General features: G+C 41.4%; 1 protein-coding gene across 1 annotated transcript; it reads left to right on the forward strand.

Annotated features, from left to right (window-relative positions):
• Nucleotides 1-939: 939 nt before the first annotated feature.
• On the forward strand, nt 940-19,439 carry has2 (hyaluronan synthase 2). The gene is made up of 4 exons (XM_078253538.1): nt 940-1,659; nt 12,376-13,002; nt 14,917-15,018; nt 15,157-19,439. Exons 2-4 carry the CDS (start codon nt 12,376-12,378, stop codon nt 16,084-16,086), a joined length of 1,659 nt encoding a protein of 552 aa, XP_078109664.1. The 5' UTR covers nt 940-1,659; the 3' UTR covers nt 16,087-19,439.
• Nucleotides 19,440-20,338: the final 899 nt, after the last annotated feature.

Below are 20,338 nucleotides of genomic sequence, written 5' to 3' on the forward strand. Positions count from 1 at the left end.
TTTCTCACAAAGTAAAGATGAGGGAGTAACCATCATTCAAAGACCATGCAGAAATTAGAACAATCTACTGTATCACCCCCATTTGTCCAACATGCAGCAGGTCAGAGTTGAACCCGCGGCCACCACGTTGATGGGTACACCTCTATATATGGGCATGCACTCTACAAGATGAGCTACCCAGGCGCCCATGATGATAAACACTTTTGTCTCATGATAAGAGGCCAAACATGAATCCTGATTTTGGTTGGCTATTCCACTGTTCATCTCAGACCCCAGACTCTGGGTTCTGTGATGCACAGCACTGCCTGCTGGTCAAAGTTGGGAACTGAGCTTTTGTGAATCAATGAAATTCCATAACATTCAAGCTCCAGCTTCCAAGTGCACATGTGCCCTCCTTATACAGATGAGTGTTTGGATTCTTCATTTGCTTCCAGCTGTTCACTTAATGGATTCATATTTCTGATTGTCTGCATTATTGTTAATGTCAGGCAATTAACGCTGGCTCAATCTAAAGCCCAGTACTAAACTTTGATTAGTGCCAGTTTTTATACAATGTTTAAGGGCAATTAAAGACAAAACGTGGAGGTTTTTAACTGCCTCTCAGGAGCATGCAACAGTCCTGCTCTGCTCTCAGGTTTGAATGGGGCATGGGTGTATGTCTCTCTCTCTCTCTCTCTCTCTCTCTCTCTCTCTCTCTCTCTCTCTCTCTCTCTCTCTCTCTCTCTCTCTGTGTGTGTCTGCTGTCGCTACCTCAGGAGTTTGAATAAGTGAGTCTCTCTCTCTCTCTCTCTCTCTCTCTCTCTCTCTCTCTCTCTCTCTCTCTCTCTCTTTCTCTTCTCCACTATATCCCTCCTCCTTACACCCCCCAAACCATCCCCTCTTATTAAAACAACACGCCAATCTGTTGTAGGCCGGTAAAAGGGGTTTGGGAGCCGAAGCAGCCATAAAGGAGGCTCCACACACAGCCGTCTGGAAGGAATTAGACAGCAGTGGCAGAGAGACTTTTGGCCACTTCACTGCGCTCTGTGTAACCTGGATGCTTGGGGAAACTATAGACTTACCTACATGCCCCTCAAGACAGCAACATACAAATGATCTGACTCACATTTAATTATTAGAGTCATTGCTGGAAACTTCTTTTTTTTAAATTACTATTATTATTATTATTGTTATTATTATTATTATGATCATGATTGACGCTGCCAGGATGGCTTTTTTTGTAACTTTTAAAAACTTAGAAAATATGAATGAAGCTGTCAGACGTTGATGGAGAAAAATATTTATCATTTTTGCATATTCTACTCTTTATTTATACTTTTTTATATGAATGATGCCAAAGTTGACTGACATGATGTTTGTGTTTGTGCACCTAAGAAGCATGCGGTGTAGAGTTAATGACTGCAGACAGACTTTTAGAAACTAGTGAGGACATCAGTCGTGAATATTTTTGAGCATCCAGCTGAGCAAACTTAGGGGAACGTGCACGTTTCTCTTCTTATTAATGAGGATCAATGTCAGCGGATTCATGAGACACATTACTACACAAGTGGCCTTTCAAACTTTGTCGAGACTTTTTCTCCCTGTGGAGCGGTACCATAGCCGCCGGAGCTGACCACATCCTTTCCCAAGGACTACCGAGAGGACAACAGCTGCTTCAAGGTAGGCGGCCGGTGATCCTTTGGTCTAGTGAGCCTGCGGTTTGCTGACAGACTGGGATACATGTTCCACCAGAAGCTATAATTAACTGCATTCAAATGATGGACATGTTTATGATCTAAACTCTCCTTTCAATACATTTAGAATACCTATATATATATGAGGTTTCTTTCATAGTTATAAACAATAAGAATGTTCAATATTTAAGCTCAATAATGGGCGTGAAGCTTTAAGTTGGGGGGGCATGCCATGCAGCTGTCACAGACGTTTTTCTCTCTCTTAATGCGCCTTAACGGGTCGTGCGTAAAACCACTGGAAGGTTTTCCATAATTATTTATTTATTTATTTTTAAATGCGTCTTTTTTCCTCCACAGATCATAGCTATATTAAATGATATTACATTAACACTAAAAAGAAGAAATGTGTCTCAAAAGTAAAAAAATGTCCTAACTGACACGGACAGCTGCATTCCTCTTTGCCCAGGAGTGCCAGCTGTGAAAATGTGCTAAACATATCCGCCCCCGATTACTCTTCCAATAATACAAACCTACACATAGTCTTTGCAGGAGCCATTTGTCATCAGCCTGAGAAAACTAAATTGATGACGTCGCAAAGCTGTACGTCATTCTTTAAGGTATGTGAGCCAATGGGAAGGCTGGATTTGGACTCGTTCAGCGTGGAGCGCGGAATTTGATGACACATGTGAAAGACCGGTATTTGCGCACACGTGGACACTGAATGGCCTTTATGTTTTAGAAACCTATGTACTAATTTTTTGATAATAATAATAATAATAATAATAATAATAATAATGTACTCTGAGTGGCAGGGTATAGTGGTTGCAGACATTTACCTTGCTGAAGTGTCCATCCAACCCCTCTGATCTTCACACCGATCTTGTGTTAGTGATCAGAAATATATAGATGCATGCACACATGACTGAAAGCTTATGCAGGTGCCATAATGTTTGCACATTGTTTGCTTGTTGTGGGCATAATAACTTCCCCACACACCCACTACACAGATTATGCACAAATGCAAATGAACATCTGTCACACTCTTTGGCCATACTCTCTTCCTCCATCCGCCTACACTATGTACACTCAGTGTGCAGATACAACTGCTGGCTAACATAAAACCCACACAAGGAATGCCCATCTGTGAGTTGGATGTCTAAGCATCCCTGACATTATGATGTACAGCACATCGTTTCTATCCTACACGTGGAATCTACTTCCTACTGACCTGGCTTATCTCTTCCTAATGCATTCTCATGCTCACGCAGTGCAAGCTGGAACCACGGTGATATCCACCTGTAAGGAGCAATGAAGCATTTAGTCCACTGTCAGTATTGATATGTCAATGTAAGAGGTACCACAGGCTGTTCCAAAAGTATCTGAAGCATAAATACAGTTTATCCACCACATTGTTTCACATTAGCTTATCTTCTGCAGTGAATAGTTTAGAAATATGTCCAGTATTACTGTACTTCTGGAGAAACCTTTGCAGTAGCTACCACACTAATCAGCATTTACTTAGTTTGAAATGCATGTGTAGGTTTTAAAAAGGATAGTTTCAGGACAAAGGTTCTTTGTATAATCAGTGCATGTGTGGACCCTCTGTCAATGCAGACATGTATCCAGACTAATACCAACATACTGTCCCTAATCGCAGCCCTCGAGGGAGTTCCTCCGCTGAGCATTTGGCTCACTGTACAGTTAAGAAAGGCAATCCATCTCTGGTGCCTGTTAGTGGAACATAAAGTACTTAAACCGAGATTTAAATCTTATGTGCAGCAATGTGGGTAGTCCATGAATGTTGCCTACTGTACTGTAGCTGGTCATGCCAAAAGAGGAAGAAAAGCAGTCTTCCATAGGTGACACAGTCATACAGTTCACTGTAGACTCATCATTGCTACAGGATGTTCTTCCGCACAGAGCAGTTTACTACTTAACAGAGGCAGGCATTCCATGGCTGGTCTCCATTAGGGTCCCACATCCCAACAAGTCCCACGTGCCATTACTGCTCACAGCATGGGTCCTACAGGGTATAGGGCCTTGGGGCTGGCAAGGTATAACTACTGAAGTTAGGAAAGAGTGCATATGTGCAGCCCCTCCCAAACCCACAACACCAACACCACAATCTACCTCATGTATTCTGCATTAATGCCACAGTTTTCTTTCCAGGTTCCCTTGGTAAAGTAGCAGTAAAGCAATGCTTCAGCCAGCCAGTAAAAGTGAAAATTTGGATGCCAGCGAGTTTCTGAGTTAGATTGCCACTACCTCATACTGAGTCACAGGCTCTCACAGGGAGGGCTGATGCCAATGTTAATGCACAGGTCCAACCATTACGTTAAAGTAACCCAGGAGCTGCACAAAGTAAGCTGTGCTCGCTGCACAGCAGATATAATTGGCTCCTGAAAATTTTCATTTTAGATGTTTTCGATGATGTAAATAATGGTATATCTTGTGGAAAAGCTCACATGACAAAAGGTCAGACATTTTAAATCCAAATCACAGTCTCATCCTTGCTTCCTTCCTAATGTTTCAGGCTCGCTACAGGTTTTCATGCCTCTGTTATCTCTTAGCTGTAATTAACCATGATAATACAGAGTGCTAGAATAGAAATTTCTACCATGTAGGGAAGAAGGGAGTTATTTTAGAGCACTGCTGATAACTGTCTGTAGTCAGATAAGGGAAAGTGTTGGATCAAGGAGACAAGCTGGATTCAGAAAAGGAGAAACAGTTTAAAATGTTTTATGCCAGACATCTCATGGCCTTCAGAATCAGGAGAAACAAAATAGAAGCGTTTCCTCATATAATGAACACAGTGAACACTTTTGCTGTCTTTGTGAAAATGCACTGTATAGGAAGGAAACCAAACAAAAAACTAGACAGAGGAGTGGCTGTAGAGGGAGGCATGAGACACATCTGTGATTTGGCTGAACATCTTGGAGCCTGTCACAGTGGCGTAAGTCCAGTGCCTCAGCTGGCAGTGAACTGAGCCAAGTCTACCACCAGTCTCCTTCCCCCCTCCTTCTTTTGGTGTCTGCCATCCCTCCCCCTCTCTCTCTCTCTCTCTTGCTCAGTCACTCACTCACTCACTCACTTCCTTCCAACGCACTTTCTTTCTTTTCTTACTAAATACCAAACTGTTGTTCTCCATCTTTTTTTGCAACTCTTCCTCGCTCCATCTTCCTCTAACACCCTCTGTGTAGTATATGTTTGCATCGCTTCCTTCTGCTCATTCACCAAAAAAAAAAAGGGAGCAAGGGATGAGTCAAAGGGAGGAGAACATGCCAAAATACCAAACAGCATAGTTTGGCTTTGAAATTGAGATTTACCAGTGTTTTATTAAATAATGCATTGCAGCTTTACCGTCCACTTTCTCTTTAAAATTGATTAGAACTAAAATGATGCAACCCCCAACTGCTGTGGTAGAAAAATGAGATGATAAACAACGAAGAAACTGATAACACAAACACTCTCTTTGGATTTTGTAACCTTTGTGCCTTTGCCAGTTAGAGCTTTATCCCACCTGGTTCTAATAGCATACAGAAGGTGAGGAAATAAAGAGACAGGCAATGTAAAAGTCAACTCCCAAGTTATGTTGTAACATTGTACCTCTGTCAGCCGGGGCCCTGTCCACCTGATTCCAATCATGTATGGAGTAGTGCGGCACAGTGCAGCGGGCGGTGTTACTGTTAAGTTCCGGTTCTTATATCGACAACACTCCCACAACAACAGCACACAGTGACCAAATGGGGGTGGGGGGGGGGGGGGGGGGGGGGGTTATGAGAGGGACAAGGAAGAGGAGGAGAAAGGGGAGGAGTGGGGAGGGTCAGCGACTTCCTAGCAGCAGCCTTTGAAAGCTCCCATGACCTTTCAGTTAAATTGTGCAGTGCAGCATCCATTTGACTGCAGCACTATGAGATGAATAAAATGAAGATATAGATTCATGACAGTTGTTGCTTTTATATCCATACATTAAATATAGGCTACTGTATGCAATGTTGTAGTCGAGTGACCAACTGTTAAGTCCGGGTCAAGTCTTGAGTTCCCAGTGTTCCAGTCCAAGTCCGAGTCACCAAAGATGAGTCTGAGTCGGGTTTGAGTCGAGTTTGCGTCAAGTCACCATTACCTGAGTTCAAGTCGAGTCACAAGTCCAGAGAATAGCAACTCGAGTCGGACTCGAGTCCGAGTCCAGGACTCCATCACTGGCTGATACACATAAAAGTAGTCAGAAACTTCATCCAACTTCCGAGTCCTATTTCACAAATCCTAGAGTCCAGGTCCAAGTCATCAGTGCACCAGTCCAAGTTGAGTCAAAAGTCCAAAGAATAGGTGCTGGACTCGGACTCGATTCCAGCACCAGAGTACTCCATCAATGACTGTATGTATTTATGTTACATGTTTGCCATCTAACACTGCATTCGCATTATCTTATAAATTAGAAATAACACATTTCTTGTAGACCTTATAACAGAAAGCAGCTCAAGAAAGTAGGGCAGACGTATACGAGCCGGCCTTGAGGGTGTCGAGTGTGTCTCGCATAAGTTGGCAGCCAACTCTGGAGTCTTTCGCAGCCGCTCCCTCTCTGCTGCCTCATCATCTGCTTCTGAACATGTGAGCTTTTTCCTGCATCCTGCTACAATTGTCACGAGGGCCATCTCCATATTTAATGCTTTTAAAATGCATCCTGGCCTTTTCCAGCCCTGCCCAGCTCACACACACACACACACACACACACACACACACACACACACACACACACACACACACACACACACACACACACACATACACACACACAAAGGCACACACAAGTTCCATATGTGCATTGCTTGTTCACTATGCATCTCTCCATTTTTGCATGTGTATATTTTGTTAGCAGAACATCATGCGTTTGTGATTTCAAAGGTGTGTATGACCTCAGCAGGTCTGGTTTTCCAATACTGTCTTGGTGATAACGTAGACTTTGTCCAATATTTCTTCAATGGATCAACACTTAGAGGCTTTTAGCAAACCATAATCATCGTTATTATATCTACATTAGCCTGTTATATATTGTAAATCCATATAATGACATTGTCAGAACTATGCCCTCAGTTTATTAAATTATACCCCTTTTAGGAAATTCATTCTCAGTACAGTATACCAGCCACAGGTGTGAGCTGGCTCGCTCTTCAGATCAACATTCAAGTTTTATATGTGAATAGCTGATTTATGAATGTTACACTTCTAGTCAGTGACTGCTGAGTCACAATAAAATAAAGATGTAAGCTTTATGTTATCTCAGCTCCACACAGACCGGCAAGCTGTCTTTTTTGGCTCGGCTTTAGATTCATACTGCCTGCACAGAGCATACAGTAATGACACACGCACAAATTCACATACACACATACTTACTTTATAAAGACACACACACACACACACACACACACACACACACACAGTCTGGGGAGCCTTGTTATATTTTATGTCCCATCTCAGGCCTTGGAAGTAGGACCCTGCTGACAGGGATTCCACTGCTCTCCTGTGAGTTCAGTCAAACCAACTCTTCTTCTCCGCAGCGCACATACGCTCACACGCATACATCTCTTCCTGTGTGCATGTACGCACACTGGCTAAACACACACACTGTACATATTATGCTGAGCTCACATATTTGCACACACACACACACACACACACACACACACACACACACACACACACACACACACACACACACACACACACACATGCACACATGGCCAGCATTTAGACCTAATGGCATTCACATTTACCCAGACAAGTAACAAATATATCTGACATCCATTGTTACAGAGTTATTACAGCATGTGGTAATTCTCATGTCTATACTAAATCACTTCTTATACTAAAGGACACAGAGTTCCCATGTCCCAGGAACGCTAATAGGATTAATCTGAGTTTCAATTCAATGTCAAAATGTTGACACACACACACACACACACACACACACAATTATACATGAAAACTTAAAAGATTGATTAGATATCAGTATGGATACCTTATACCCATTAAAATACATTATACAAAGGGTTTCTGTCTATGCATCCTACATTATTAGCTTAATGCGTGGCTATATAAATTGCATTGACATGTTCTCGGTTGGTGTTTCCACCACTTTGGTCCAAACAGAAATATCTCAACAACTATTTGAAGGGTTGCCATGAAATTTTGTATGGACATTCATGATGAATCAGGCTAACGTTGGTGATCCCTTGACTTAATTCTAGCAACACAAAGCTGTCATTTATCCAGAAAAAAATATCCCAAATTTTGTTCACACATTCATGGTTCCCAGACAATGAATCATACTGACTTTGGTGGTCCCCTGACATCCCCTCTAGTACCACCATGAGGTTTACATTTGTGGTAATCCCATCAGGACTCTTAGATTGGTTTGTCAGTAACAACTCATCGCCAGTTATCCCTTACATACTGGACATATGTTAAACATAACTGCACAAATGTTTTATGTATATGCACAGTAAAGTCCTGTTGCACAGATATAACGTGACATACTTGAGTTAAATAATACACTATGCATAACAGTACACAATGTACAGTTACAGTTGTTTAGTATGAAAGGTCTATTTAATAGGGTTAAAAGCTCAGATCATATAGATCTTTTGGCTCCACAGTGATACTGCAACAGTGGGCATCTAGTTTCTGTTACAGTTGGAGGGTTCAGTGCCTTGCTCAATGGTGCCTGGACACATACAGACTTCCCCACCTTGTCCAGGTATTCACTCCAGTTACTACTGTTTTTACTGTTAACTCTCAGTGAGACACTGGAACCTGTAATCTTATATCAAACCAAAGAGTTTTAACTTGAGGACAGAGCAAGACTATTCATTCATTCATTCATTCATTCTTTCTTTCTTTCATCTTTCTGCTAACCCATCATATGCTCTCCATCCATGCTAGAATAAAATGATCTCTGAGACAAAGCCAGTGGGAATTTAACTCAAGAGGGGGTTGATGAGAGTGAGTCTGCTAAAGCATCCAACCCAAGGTCACCGTAGGGCTGGACACACACACACACACACACACACACACACACACACACACACACACACACACACACACACACACAGATAGTGATGGGGTTCTATCACTCACATATGCCAAGACACAAAAACAAAGAGAAAGCTGGGGTGATTTCATCCACATGTGCTAATGACACCCTCAACCTGGACACACACACACACACACACACACACACACACACACACACACACACACACACACACACACACACACACACACACACACACACACACACACACACACACACACACACACACACACACACACACACACACACACACACACACACACACACACACACACAGATGCACGTCATATACTGACCCACACAGATATACACTACTGTCAATGACACCTTCACCTTCACCACACAGATACTCCTCTGATTAGAGGCTTAATGTCTCTGGGGCTGGGGCCAAGTTTGGACCAGCAACATGACCAAGTCTTTTAGTCTACAGTTAATCTTCCTGCAGTCTGAGCTAACTATTAGTCTTGACCTTTATTGGATCACATGCCCATGAGAGTGTATGATGCTATGAAGAGCAGCACATCCTAACAAGTAGCAAAGTCTGAGCTGTGTCTTTTTGTACTGAATCACTGAATCTGAATCTAGAATACGTTTGCCAGCATTCAGCTGGTCTGCAAAGAGAAAAGAGCAATCGTGGTTTATGATTTAAATTAAATCAAACAGTTCAGTTTTGTATTTTTAACCACAAACGTTTAACCAGAGTGAGCGTTTCAATTAAGTAAAGTGTGGATCATGAATTATATATATTATATAACAAGCAGCCAAAAAGCAACACATGCTGTTTGGAGTTTGCATGTTCTCCATGTGTCTGCAGTGGTTTTCTCCCATGTTCTCCCATTTCCTACTCCTATAGTAGGTTAGGTGAATTGGAAACTGCTAATTCCCAGTAGGTGTGAATGTCTCTGCCCTGGTCATGGAGGTATATCAAAAGATTTGTGATGACGTCCTGTCTTAATACCAAAGATTATTTTTTTTTACAATATAATATGTAATCTAAACATTCACAAACTATTAGGTACATCTTTTTTGCACATTTATGGTGAAACATGTATTCTCCTAAGCAGTGACTGAGTTCATACAAAGTTGATGCAGAGAGCAAGGGTGAAAGAGTTTGTTCTGCACTACCTTATATAGTTGTAAAACATTATACACACATACATGCATGAGTTGAAACACACTTTCAGCTTAACACAATTTAAAATCTGTTTGTTTTACACACACACACACACACACACACACACACGCACACACACGCACACACACACACACACACACACACACACACACACACACACACACACACACAGACACACACACACACACACACACACACACACACACACACACACAAATGCACATTTAAAAGCTTATTACACCAGGCAAGAGAGAGTGAGAGAGAGAGAGAGAGAGAGAGAGAGAGAGAGAGAGAGAGAGAGAGAGAGAGAGAGAGAGAGAGTAGTGAGAGAGCTGGTGTAATAAGCTTTTATATGTGCATTTGTGTGTGTGTGTGTGTGTGTGTGTGTGTGTGTGTATGTGTCAGGGGTCTTGTAAATGAGTGGCTGACGTTAAAAGCCTTGCCACGTGTCAGAGGAGGCCTGCAACACTGGTTGTGGCCTTCTCATCCAATGATCAATTGAAAAAGGCATTATGTCTGAGCCAATGTTTTCTTTGTGTGTGTGTGTGTGTGTGTGTGTGTGTGTGTGTGTGTGTGTGTGTGTGTGTGTCTGTCTGTGTGTGTCTGTGTGTGTGTCTGTCTGTGTCTGTATGTGTGTTTGTATTCCTCTAGCCTCTCTCTATCTGCCCTGCTACTTTCACAGTGTCTCTAACTTTGTTTTTCTCTTGCAGTCTTTCTGGCTATCAGTCTTCCTTTCTGCTCAGTGTGAACTGCTGTTAGTTATCCTTTATTTACTTCTCTCTGCCCTTCTCCTCTTTAGTCTTCAGAATTATTAATGTTTTCACTAATTGCATTGATCTCTCCCTCCCGCCATCTGTCTTGTGTGTTTGGGTGTGGTGTGAATAACTCTTGCCAAATCACAAACACTGATGGCCTTTGTGTACTCTTCTTTTCTTTTGTCTCTTGTCCTGATTAACATGTCTTATTCGTCTTGACTAAACTTACACATAATGTAATATCATGATGAAATATGCAAAAGCACAAATAATTTGTAAAGCTCAGAGTTTAAAATGCAGCCGAAAGTGTCAAAATGATGGTCAGGGTTCCCCGCTGAAAAAGCATACTTTGACATAATAATGTCAAAGGTTCAAACGCCCTCAAATGGGGGTACTAGCACCCCTAGAGGAATTTTGGAGTACTGCAGGTGGTATGTGAGTTTTCTTTTTGCATAATTCCTAAAATAATTATACTCTAATAATGAATAAATTCAGTGATGGATTCTAAACATTTAAAATGTAGGGTAGCATTTACAGTGTTTCAGTTACAAGCTTTATCATAGGCTTTTTTTTTTCTACCAAAAATGTTTTGCACTGTTCAAGGTGTACTTGGCTGAAAAACATTTCAAAGGGGGTACATTACTGAAAAAAGATTGAGAACCACTGCTCTAAAGCATGTTCTTCATAATGTTTAAAGCAACATAACATCATGCCACTTATCTCTTCACTGTACATCATTATCTTTGTATTGATTTAGTGCAAGAAGTGATGTTCTCTTGTACTTTTTATGGGGAAACACACAGGGGGAGAAGCACACGTGCAGCATAAGAAAATCTAAAAGGCTTTTGTCTTCTTCTTCCCACGGAGATATAAACAGATGACATCACAGGGTGGTCCGCTCTGCGTTGAGCCGAGCTGAGCCACGCTGAGTGGGTCTCCGCTGGTCTGCCAAACAGATGGCGGTAGCAACATAATGAGGGCTGGAAACAAACTTCAGGATTTTAAGGAGAAGATTTAATGCAACAGGCTCATGTCGTCGCTCAGAGCAAAGCAGGGAATGTTCTTCACTGGTCCCCACATTAAAACACAGAATCATCTTTCATGGTCTAGATCAGAGTTCCTTGCCTGAAAATCTTTTTGAACCCCTTCTTTACAATACAGATGGAAAAAACAGTTTCTCTATGAGGCCTTTAGAGAGCACTTTGGCTGGGGCAGCCAGCTTGTTGGTAAATTGGGTCAAGAAATCTTGTAATGTGCGCCCACCCACACTAAAGTTGTGTGCGTGAGAGTTGGAACAATCGGCTACTCACAACTGTCTGACATTTAGACAGGGATTTTGGGCAGGGGTAGAGGGAGGGAGAGGGAGAAGAAGGGAGTAAAAAAGGATGGGGAACTGTACTGCTTTCTCTACCTGGGTTTGTTGTAGTAAAGCAAGATTGTGTGTGCCGTAAAAGAGTATGCTGAAAAGCTATGAATTACCATTTCTCACATGTATCTTATTATAGCTCACTAATTTCTACTGCTGGTAATATTTTATAAATATTTCATTTTCACTTTTCCAAATTATAGGATGGACATCTGATGTTTGCAGGAAGTCACTCTCTTCTTCTTGTTTAGTTGAAGTATATGAATAAAATGACTTCATTAAATAGCAGCAAAAATCCAGTCATTTTTGGACTACATTGACTAAATGTGAGCCTTTTCTCTACATTCTGTCCCTAGATGAGATGTCAGAGAGTCCTCACCTACCTGCGGATATGTGGGACAACCATGTTCGGCGTGTCCCTCCTGGTGGGCATCTCCACAGCCTACATCATGGGCTACCAGTTCTTCACCACAACCCGCAATCACGTATCTTTCGGGCTGTACGGCGCAATTTTGGTCATCCACCTCATTATCCAGAGCCTCTTTGCGCTCTTAGAACATCGAAACATGCGGCGGTCCTTGGAGACGCCAATCAAACTGAATAAATCCTTGGCGTTGTGCATTGCGGCGTATCAAGAGGACCCAAACTACCTGAGGAAATGCCTGGTGTCGGTGAAGAGGCTGACGTACCCGGGGATCAAAGTGATCATGGTGATCGACGGGAACACGGACGATGACTTGTACATGATGGAGATTTTTAAAGAGATCATGGGATGGGACGCATCGGCCACGTACGTGTGGCGGAGTAACTATCACAGCAGGGGGCCCAAGGAGACGGATGAGAGCTACGCCGAGAGCCTTCAGCAGGTCTCCAGGCTGGTGCTGAACAACAAGTGTGTGTGCATCATGCAGAAGTGGGGAGGAAAGAGAGAGGTCATGTATACAGCCTTCAAAGCACTGGGGAGGAGCATGGACTATGTGCAGGTAAGTCAGTAAAACTAGAAATGGGTATAGGCAGAGGGGTTTAAATGAGAAGACTTAATGAACGCTGAAAGGAGGAAAGGGTAGCTAGTGGAAATAACTAGATTGAATGCAAAAGGGACAAAAAAGGAGGAGGAAGAAGAAGGGGGGAATGAAGAGGGTCAGTGGAGCAAATTAGACACCATTATATAACAGATAAAATATTCAGTTGTGTGAGCCTGTGTGTATGTCTTTGTGGATGTACAAAGACACACACAGGTAAAACAAGGACAGCTGAAATCAGTGTGGGCTGAAGAAAGAGGGAAAGGGAACAGAAAGAGAGATGGAGAAAGAGATGGCTGGAGAAGGGAAGGGGGGCTCTGCCAAACCAAACATGGGGTCCACAAAGAGTCTTTTGTGTTGCTTTTAGACGGACGGTGGCTGTGTGCATCGTGTTGTGAAGTGTAGCATGAAGAAGGGCGGCAGTAGCTTATGTCTAAGTGAAGGGTTCATATGAAAAACTATCTCAGTTTTTTTTTTTTTACATTTTTGTGTGTGTCCAATCCAGGGAATATCAGAATATCAATCAAATTTATGTTGGGTTTTTTGGATAAGAGATCTTTTTTATACTGTGCACTCAAGGGAATGTCAGTTGTGTTGGTTTATTCATTTTTAGAATGGCTTTTATCTGTTTTTAGGAATGAACTCTTGATTAGTGTAAAAGCAGAGCTGAGTGTTACATCATCTAAATGAGTGGTATTCAGAGTCAGGGCCCACAACTGTGTCAAAAAAAGGTTACACATCTGTTTGCTGGCGGACAATCTCAAATAGCGTGAAAATGAACTCCAGACAGAGACAGAGACAGACCTACTGTATGTATGTTAATGACACTTAAATTATATCTTTGAAAAAGCCAGTTCCCAAGGGTGTTTGGCTGGCTAATACAGTCTAATAATGTTAACATTGTGTGGTGGTGTGACTAAACATATAAACAGCAACTTAAAGCATTAATTAAAAAACTGAAGAGAAACCTCATTACTCTAATAACATGGATGAGAATGATTTTTTGCGTCGAGGAGCAAACCTCCACACATGGGCGCCCGCTCTACCAACCGAGCCATCTGGGCACCCGATGAGAATGATTTGAATGAGTTTGCATTACAAAAAGGGGACTTCAACCTTACTGTATAAACACTTTGATATGATGCTGTCTAACACCTGCAGCTGGATGCAGCCTGCCAGAAACCTCTTGTTAATCAGAGATTTCAAAAGAACTCACTGCCGTGCTGCCAGTAATCTTCAACAAAGGAAGGACAGTGTTGCATGCCTTTTCACTATCATCAGGCTCGGCCTGTAACAGATGTGATCTGTTAATGGGGATTGGGCTCTTTGTTTTCTTTACATGTCATTTAGCTGACGCTTTTATCCAAAGCAACTTACAATTGCTATATATCAGAGGTCTGGAGCAACTAGGGGTTAAGTGTCTTGCCCAGAGACACGTCGGTTGATGAATAGCAGTGGGAATCAAACCCAGATCTCCCACACCAAAGGCATGTGTATATACACTGCGCCATCACCACCACCATGGGTTGCATCCCCTGATTTTGTTAGGGAGAAAAATTACCATTTATAGAAGAAAATGGAGAGAGGGTGGTGGTGTGGTTAGTCAGTCTTTGTTGCAGAGGACTATACACTGGCCATGTTGTTATTTAGATTCAAGCCACGTTAAGTAATGTTTATTTATACAGCTCAAACAATATCACACATTCGCCTCAAGGGGTTTTATAATCTACAGCATACAACACCCTCTATTCTTGGACCCTTGATTCGGATAAGGAAAAACTCTCTAAACTGTGTGCCTTTTTACATGACAGTAACAGAGAACCTTTGGCCCTAAAACACAGGTAACTCACTGTTTATTTTGTGTGTTTTACTCAGGTGTGTGACTCAGACACTATGTTGGACCCAGCATCATCGGTGGAGATGGTGAAGGTTCTGGAAGAAGACCCTATGGTGGGAGGCGTTGGAGGAGATGTGCAGGTTAGTTACAATACTAAAAAAAAATCTTTTCTCATTTCTTGGAAATGACCAATTTTACAAACAAGGCATTTCATATAAATTGCATTGTTCATGTTAAACCTCTAACATTGTCTTTATACCTATCATTTCTTCATCTAGATCCTAAACAAGTATGAGTCGTGGGTCTCCTTCCTGAGCAGTGTTCGGTACTGGATGGCCTTCAACATTGAACGGGCTTGCCAGTCCTACTTTGGTTGCGTGCAGTGCATCAGTGGGCCTTTAGGAATGTACCGGAATTCGCTCCTACATGAGTTCCTTGAGGACTGGTACAATCAGACTTTCATGGGATCCCACTGCAGTTTTGGAGATGACCGCCATCTCACGAACAGAGTTCTAAGCCTTGGGTATGCAACCAAATATACTGCTCGATCAAAGTGTCTCACTGAGACGCCGATCACATACCTGCGGTGGCTCAATCAACAGACTCGATGGAGTAAGTCATATTTCAGAGAATGGCTATACAACTCAATGTGGTTCCACAAACATCATCTATGGATGACTTATGAGGCTGTGATCACGGGTTTCTTCCCGTTTTTCCTTATTGCCACTGCAATCCAACTCTTCTACCAAGGAAGGCTCTGGAATATTCTGTTGTTTCTGCTCATTGTGCAGGCAGTGGCGCTGATCAAGGCCTCATTCGCCAGCTGCCTCAGAGGTAACATTGTCATGGTGTTCATGTCGTTCTACTCTGTACTGTACATGTCAAGTCTGTTGCCAGCCAAAATGTTCGCAATAGCAACAATCAACAAGTCTGGATGGGGGACCTCTGGGAGGAAAACGGTAGTGACAAACTTCATTGGTCTGATTCCTATATCAGTTTGGTTCACCATCCTCTTCATTGGGATTATCTACACAGTTGTCCTGCAGACTAGAAAACCCTTTCCTGAATCAGAGAAGATTGTTCTGGTTATAGGAGCAGTCGTCTATGCCAGTTACTGGGTCATACTGTTGACGTTGTATACAGTGCTCATAAATAAGTGTGGGAAGAGGAAGAAGGAAACAGACTATGATATGGTGCTGGATGTATGACTAATAGTCATCATTTACCACTGAACTCTCTCTGACTCATATCCATGATGTTGTTATACAAATGTTTTTCAGATGCGGAGCAGCTCTGGAGGCAAAATTGGTTTAAGTTCAACCAAAATGGGCAAATAACCATGGTTCTTTTCAAACTTGAATGGAAAAATGTATAATAATATATATATGGCACTGGCTGGTTTTCATGTTCATTCATTAATGACCTTTTAACAGCATGCTAGCTAAGTAGCTTACCTAGATTTCTTTTTAAATCTAACACATTCAGCTGAAGAGTGCTAGGCTTTGTAATATTAGCTACCTCTTACCCCTGAATTCCGCCAGGTGCATCTGCGCTGCGTTTCGGTGGTACCACGGCCGCCGGCAGCAATGGCGGCCACTCAAGCCAATACTTGTAATTCCACCAGCTACGATGCAGCCCATCCCAGAAGCATCCAAGAACGGCTCTCCGCTCTGCACTGCTTAAAATCCGGGGTAGGCCTATTATTGACAGAGCCGCAAGGTATTCAACAGGCTGGGCAGGAAGTGGAAAGACTACAGCATTTGGTCAATTTTTAAAAGAAACACACTGTAAACACTCTGCATCGTATATCACATCACTACACTAACTACAACTAAAACACAGCCACAAATCTTTGATCCATGTCGTTCATAACATGACTAAATGGTACTTTTACGGTAGAAGCCCAAATATCTAGGAAAAATTACCAAAACAACAGAATCTGCGAGTCAGGCAGGCAAAACACACTGCTTCTGAGATGCTCCCGGTGTGGTAACTCTTGGCAGAAGATGGAACAAAACCACAGCGCAGCCAGAATGTGACGCATCTGCACCTGGTGGAATTCCGGGGTGACCCATGTCATTTTCACTGGGCTTCAGTTTAACATTTGCAACTTAGCCAAAGAAACTGTAGATTGTATCTCTATCCATTGGGGTTTAACTTGACCAGTAAGACTATTTTACCTCCAGAGCGTCATTATTTCTCCACTAAATGTTTGTACACCCTGACTAGGAACAACACCACATAGCTTCAAGTTAAAGTCAAACTGAAACCACCAGTGCCCTGCAGTGCCAGACTGTCTCCACTGTCAAGGATTACATTGTTAACTCTAAAAGAGAGGCTACTGCCTATCTAATTAGTGTAATTGTAATCTGCAAGTATCTGGATGGTCTGTGTGGATCTCATGAAAAGGCAAGGTTAGCCACATTACCATTTAAAACAAACAGAACAATCAACAAGAAGTTATACTGAAGTTATATCTGTTTAAAGATGTAATGCCACAACTTCAAAGTTCTTACTGTAGCTCTGGGGGCAATGCATTGGTGTATTGTTTTAGAACAGACCGTCCTCACACAGTAAACAACTGTATAGGTTGATTTTGCTAGCAGCCTATAACAACCTACATAGTTTGTTCTTAGGAGGCCTAGTGGCAGTAAGGTAGTAAGGTGACAAAGTAAAAGTCAGCATAAGGAGGCAGTTTGGTGTGGATAGGTCAATGAAAAAACAGGACAAACCAAATGTCAACTGTGACTTTTTATATTTAACGAACCTTTAGGAACCTTAGTTAGTAACTTCCGTGACGTAGTCACGTTCTCACGTCCTCATTTTAATAGTTTTCACGCGAATCATTTTTAATTAATTCCTGATGTTTTTCTAACCCTATGGAACGGTCATATATGTGGTTTTAGGAGTCACTGGCAATCGCCCTATTCTGTCGTCTAAGTACAAGTTGTTAAGAATTGTTGTTAAGAAAAGAAGAGCTACAGTTTCAATTTAATAAGAGTGAATGGGTGCAGAAAGGGCTTTAAAATGAAAAGCTGCTCTCTTTCTTTTGTTGCAATCATGTCATATGGGAAAGATACTTCCTCATAGAGTTCACACATTATACATGTAGTTATCTGTGTCTACAGAAGACTTTTTTTTAATGTATAAGTCAATTCATAATTGCAACTCCTACATTTCAATGCACTGCTATTAGATGCAGGTTGTGTTTGCGCTTGACATTACACTTTTTGATTTGCTGTGGTACATGTCTGTTGAATGTGAAAAGTTGCAACATCCATAGAAGTATACAATCATGCTATTACAGTAAGAGGCTGCAAAATCTACGATGTTCGAATGTCTTGTTGTTATTCCCATATGACGTGAATGCAGTATTTTTCTCAATGTTTACAAAGTGAAGAATCTCAAACTGATTACTGATTGGTAGATATAATCTCCACCGGATCATGTGACCAGGTGAACATGTGACCAGAAGAGAGATGGTGTATCATTGCTGCTGTGACTGTTTTCTTTTTACAGAAACAATGACTTTTGTTTTTCTTTTCTTTTTTATATAAATGATAAGTATATGTTGCGAAATGGTTTTAACTCTTATTATTGTTAATGTATTTCTTTCTACCAAGTTGAATGATGACCACCAAGTAGACAAGGTGGACATGTTCCAATCCAAAGATTATGTGATTTTTGCCTTCCATGTGTCCTTGCTCTCTTCCTTTCTCCACATACTGTATTGAGGAAAGCTACATCCCTCTGGTTCCTTGCAATGTGTTGAGTGAACTGCAAGGAAAAAAGAAAATGTGTGAAGAATACATTGATGCACCAAATGGGAGAAAAGTACTACCTGATAACAGGAATGTGAATAACTTGATTGAAGGGAACAGAATTTTGGAATGAAACGAGTCCAGTATTTGCTAAAGACCAGGAGCAGACATGAGTTTAATTCTTATGCACTTTTATGTCTCTCCCGTGGTCCAGCATGATGCTTGACATAATCAAAATGAAATACCTCAGTGGTTCTCTTTGCATTGCATTAAGGCATTAGGATGCCATCCAAAGACTGATGCATGCTGAAGGTCTCAAGTAATTTATGATCTGTTTGTGGTATTAAATATAAAAGTGTCCTTTTTTATACACAGTTCTTTATTAAGTCAAAGCTGGATTTCTCTGCCTTGTCGGCCCTTTGCTGTAGCCGTTTACTTCTTATTACTTTGTATTTCAATGCATTTTATATATAGACATTTTTTATTCTATTTTTGCTTAGCTACCATCATGTTTTTATAAGAAAAATGGAAAATAGAAAAATGTATTTGTTGTGCTTTCAACTGTTCTGACATTGACTATCTGACCAAACAATGTGAAATTACGAACTGGGGGGTTTGTCTGCAATAACAACAATAAAAATGCAACTTGTAGAGATAAGTTATTGATTTGAAGAGAGGTGATGAACCTGTGTTTTTGTACTTAAATAGAAAACCAGCATATTTATGTAAGATCATTTTGTGGTTTATAGGATTTTGTAATTAGTAAGATATCATTTAAGACCCCTAAGGTTCTGTTCCACACTGCAAAAACAATAAATATGTTTAGAAATCATTTTAATATATATATATATATATATATATATATAAAACATGGACGTAATTGCTAGGCTTCAAATTTTTTGCAGTGTTGAAACACTAACCTATGTTCAGATTTTAATACAACGGACAATAAAGCCAAAGCAGACTGAAAACTTAATCCAAATGATTTGCACAAAAATGTAGTTATCTGTGATATGTTTTAGTTGTGAGGGGCCTGACTGAGCAATAACAAAAGAAAAACTGAGTGTCATTTGTATACACTTTTAAGGAGAGGTTTTATTCCGAGGTTTGATTAATGAGACCAACAATGGAACCATGAGGATGTTTTCATGCCAAACTAGTCATGGGCAGTGTTATCGTAAAGCACTTTTGTGTTGTGCCAAATAAAAACAACTATTGTTTATATTTGCTAGTCTTGGAGTTTTTATTTTAATGTATCTATTTGATGGAAGTGTGGTTGAAACATGCATCTTCTGATCCACTGGGACACATCCTCAGTGATGGCCCCCAGTGTAACCTGGAGCCATTGTGTGTTTCAGGTCTTCCAACATCAGACACCCTCACTCAGCCAGCCAACCCCTCCAGGGATGATCAAACCCTGGCTTGTGTCCCAGTAGCACTTACCCTCTGAGGACGTTTCCACTGCCTCAGTGAAACTCCTGATGGCTCTTGTTTTCATACCCTCTGCCCTTCCAGGGAGACTGAGCACTTTACTGAGGGAGCTGCCTGCAAAGCCCCCACATCCATCTTCTTTTGTTGGATTTCGTTTGATTTGAATTTCTTCAGATGGCTGCTTTTGTCTGGATAGTAGCGGGGGTCATCACTGCTTACATAATGACACATCACTTTCTGTGTATCAGAGGATTTCCCCTATAGAGAC

The sequence above is a fragment of the Sander vitreus genome, chromosome 6 (genome assembly GCF_031162955.1).
Source record: "Sander vitreus isolate 19-12246 chromosome 6, sanVit1, whole genome shotgun sequence".
Classification (NCBI taxonomy): domain Eukaryota; kingdom Metazoa; phylum Chordata; class Actinopteri; order Perciformes; family Percidae; genus Sander; species Sander vitreus.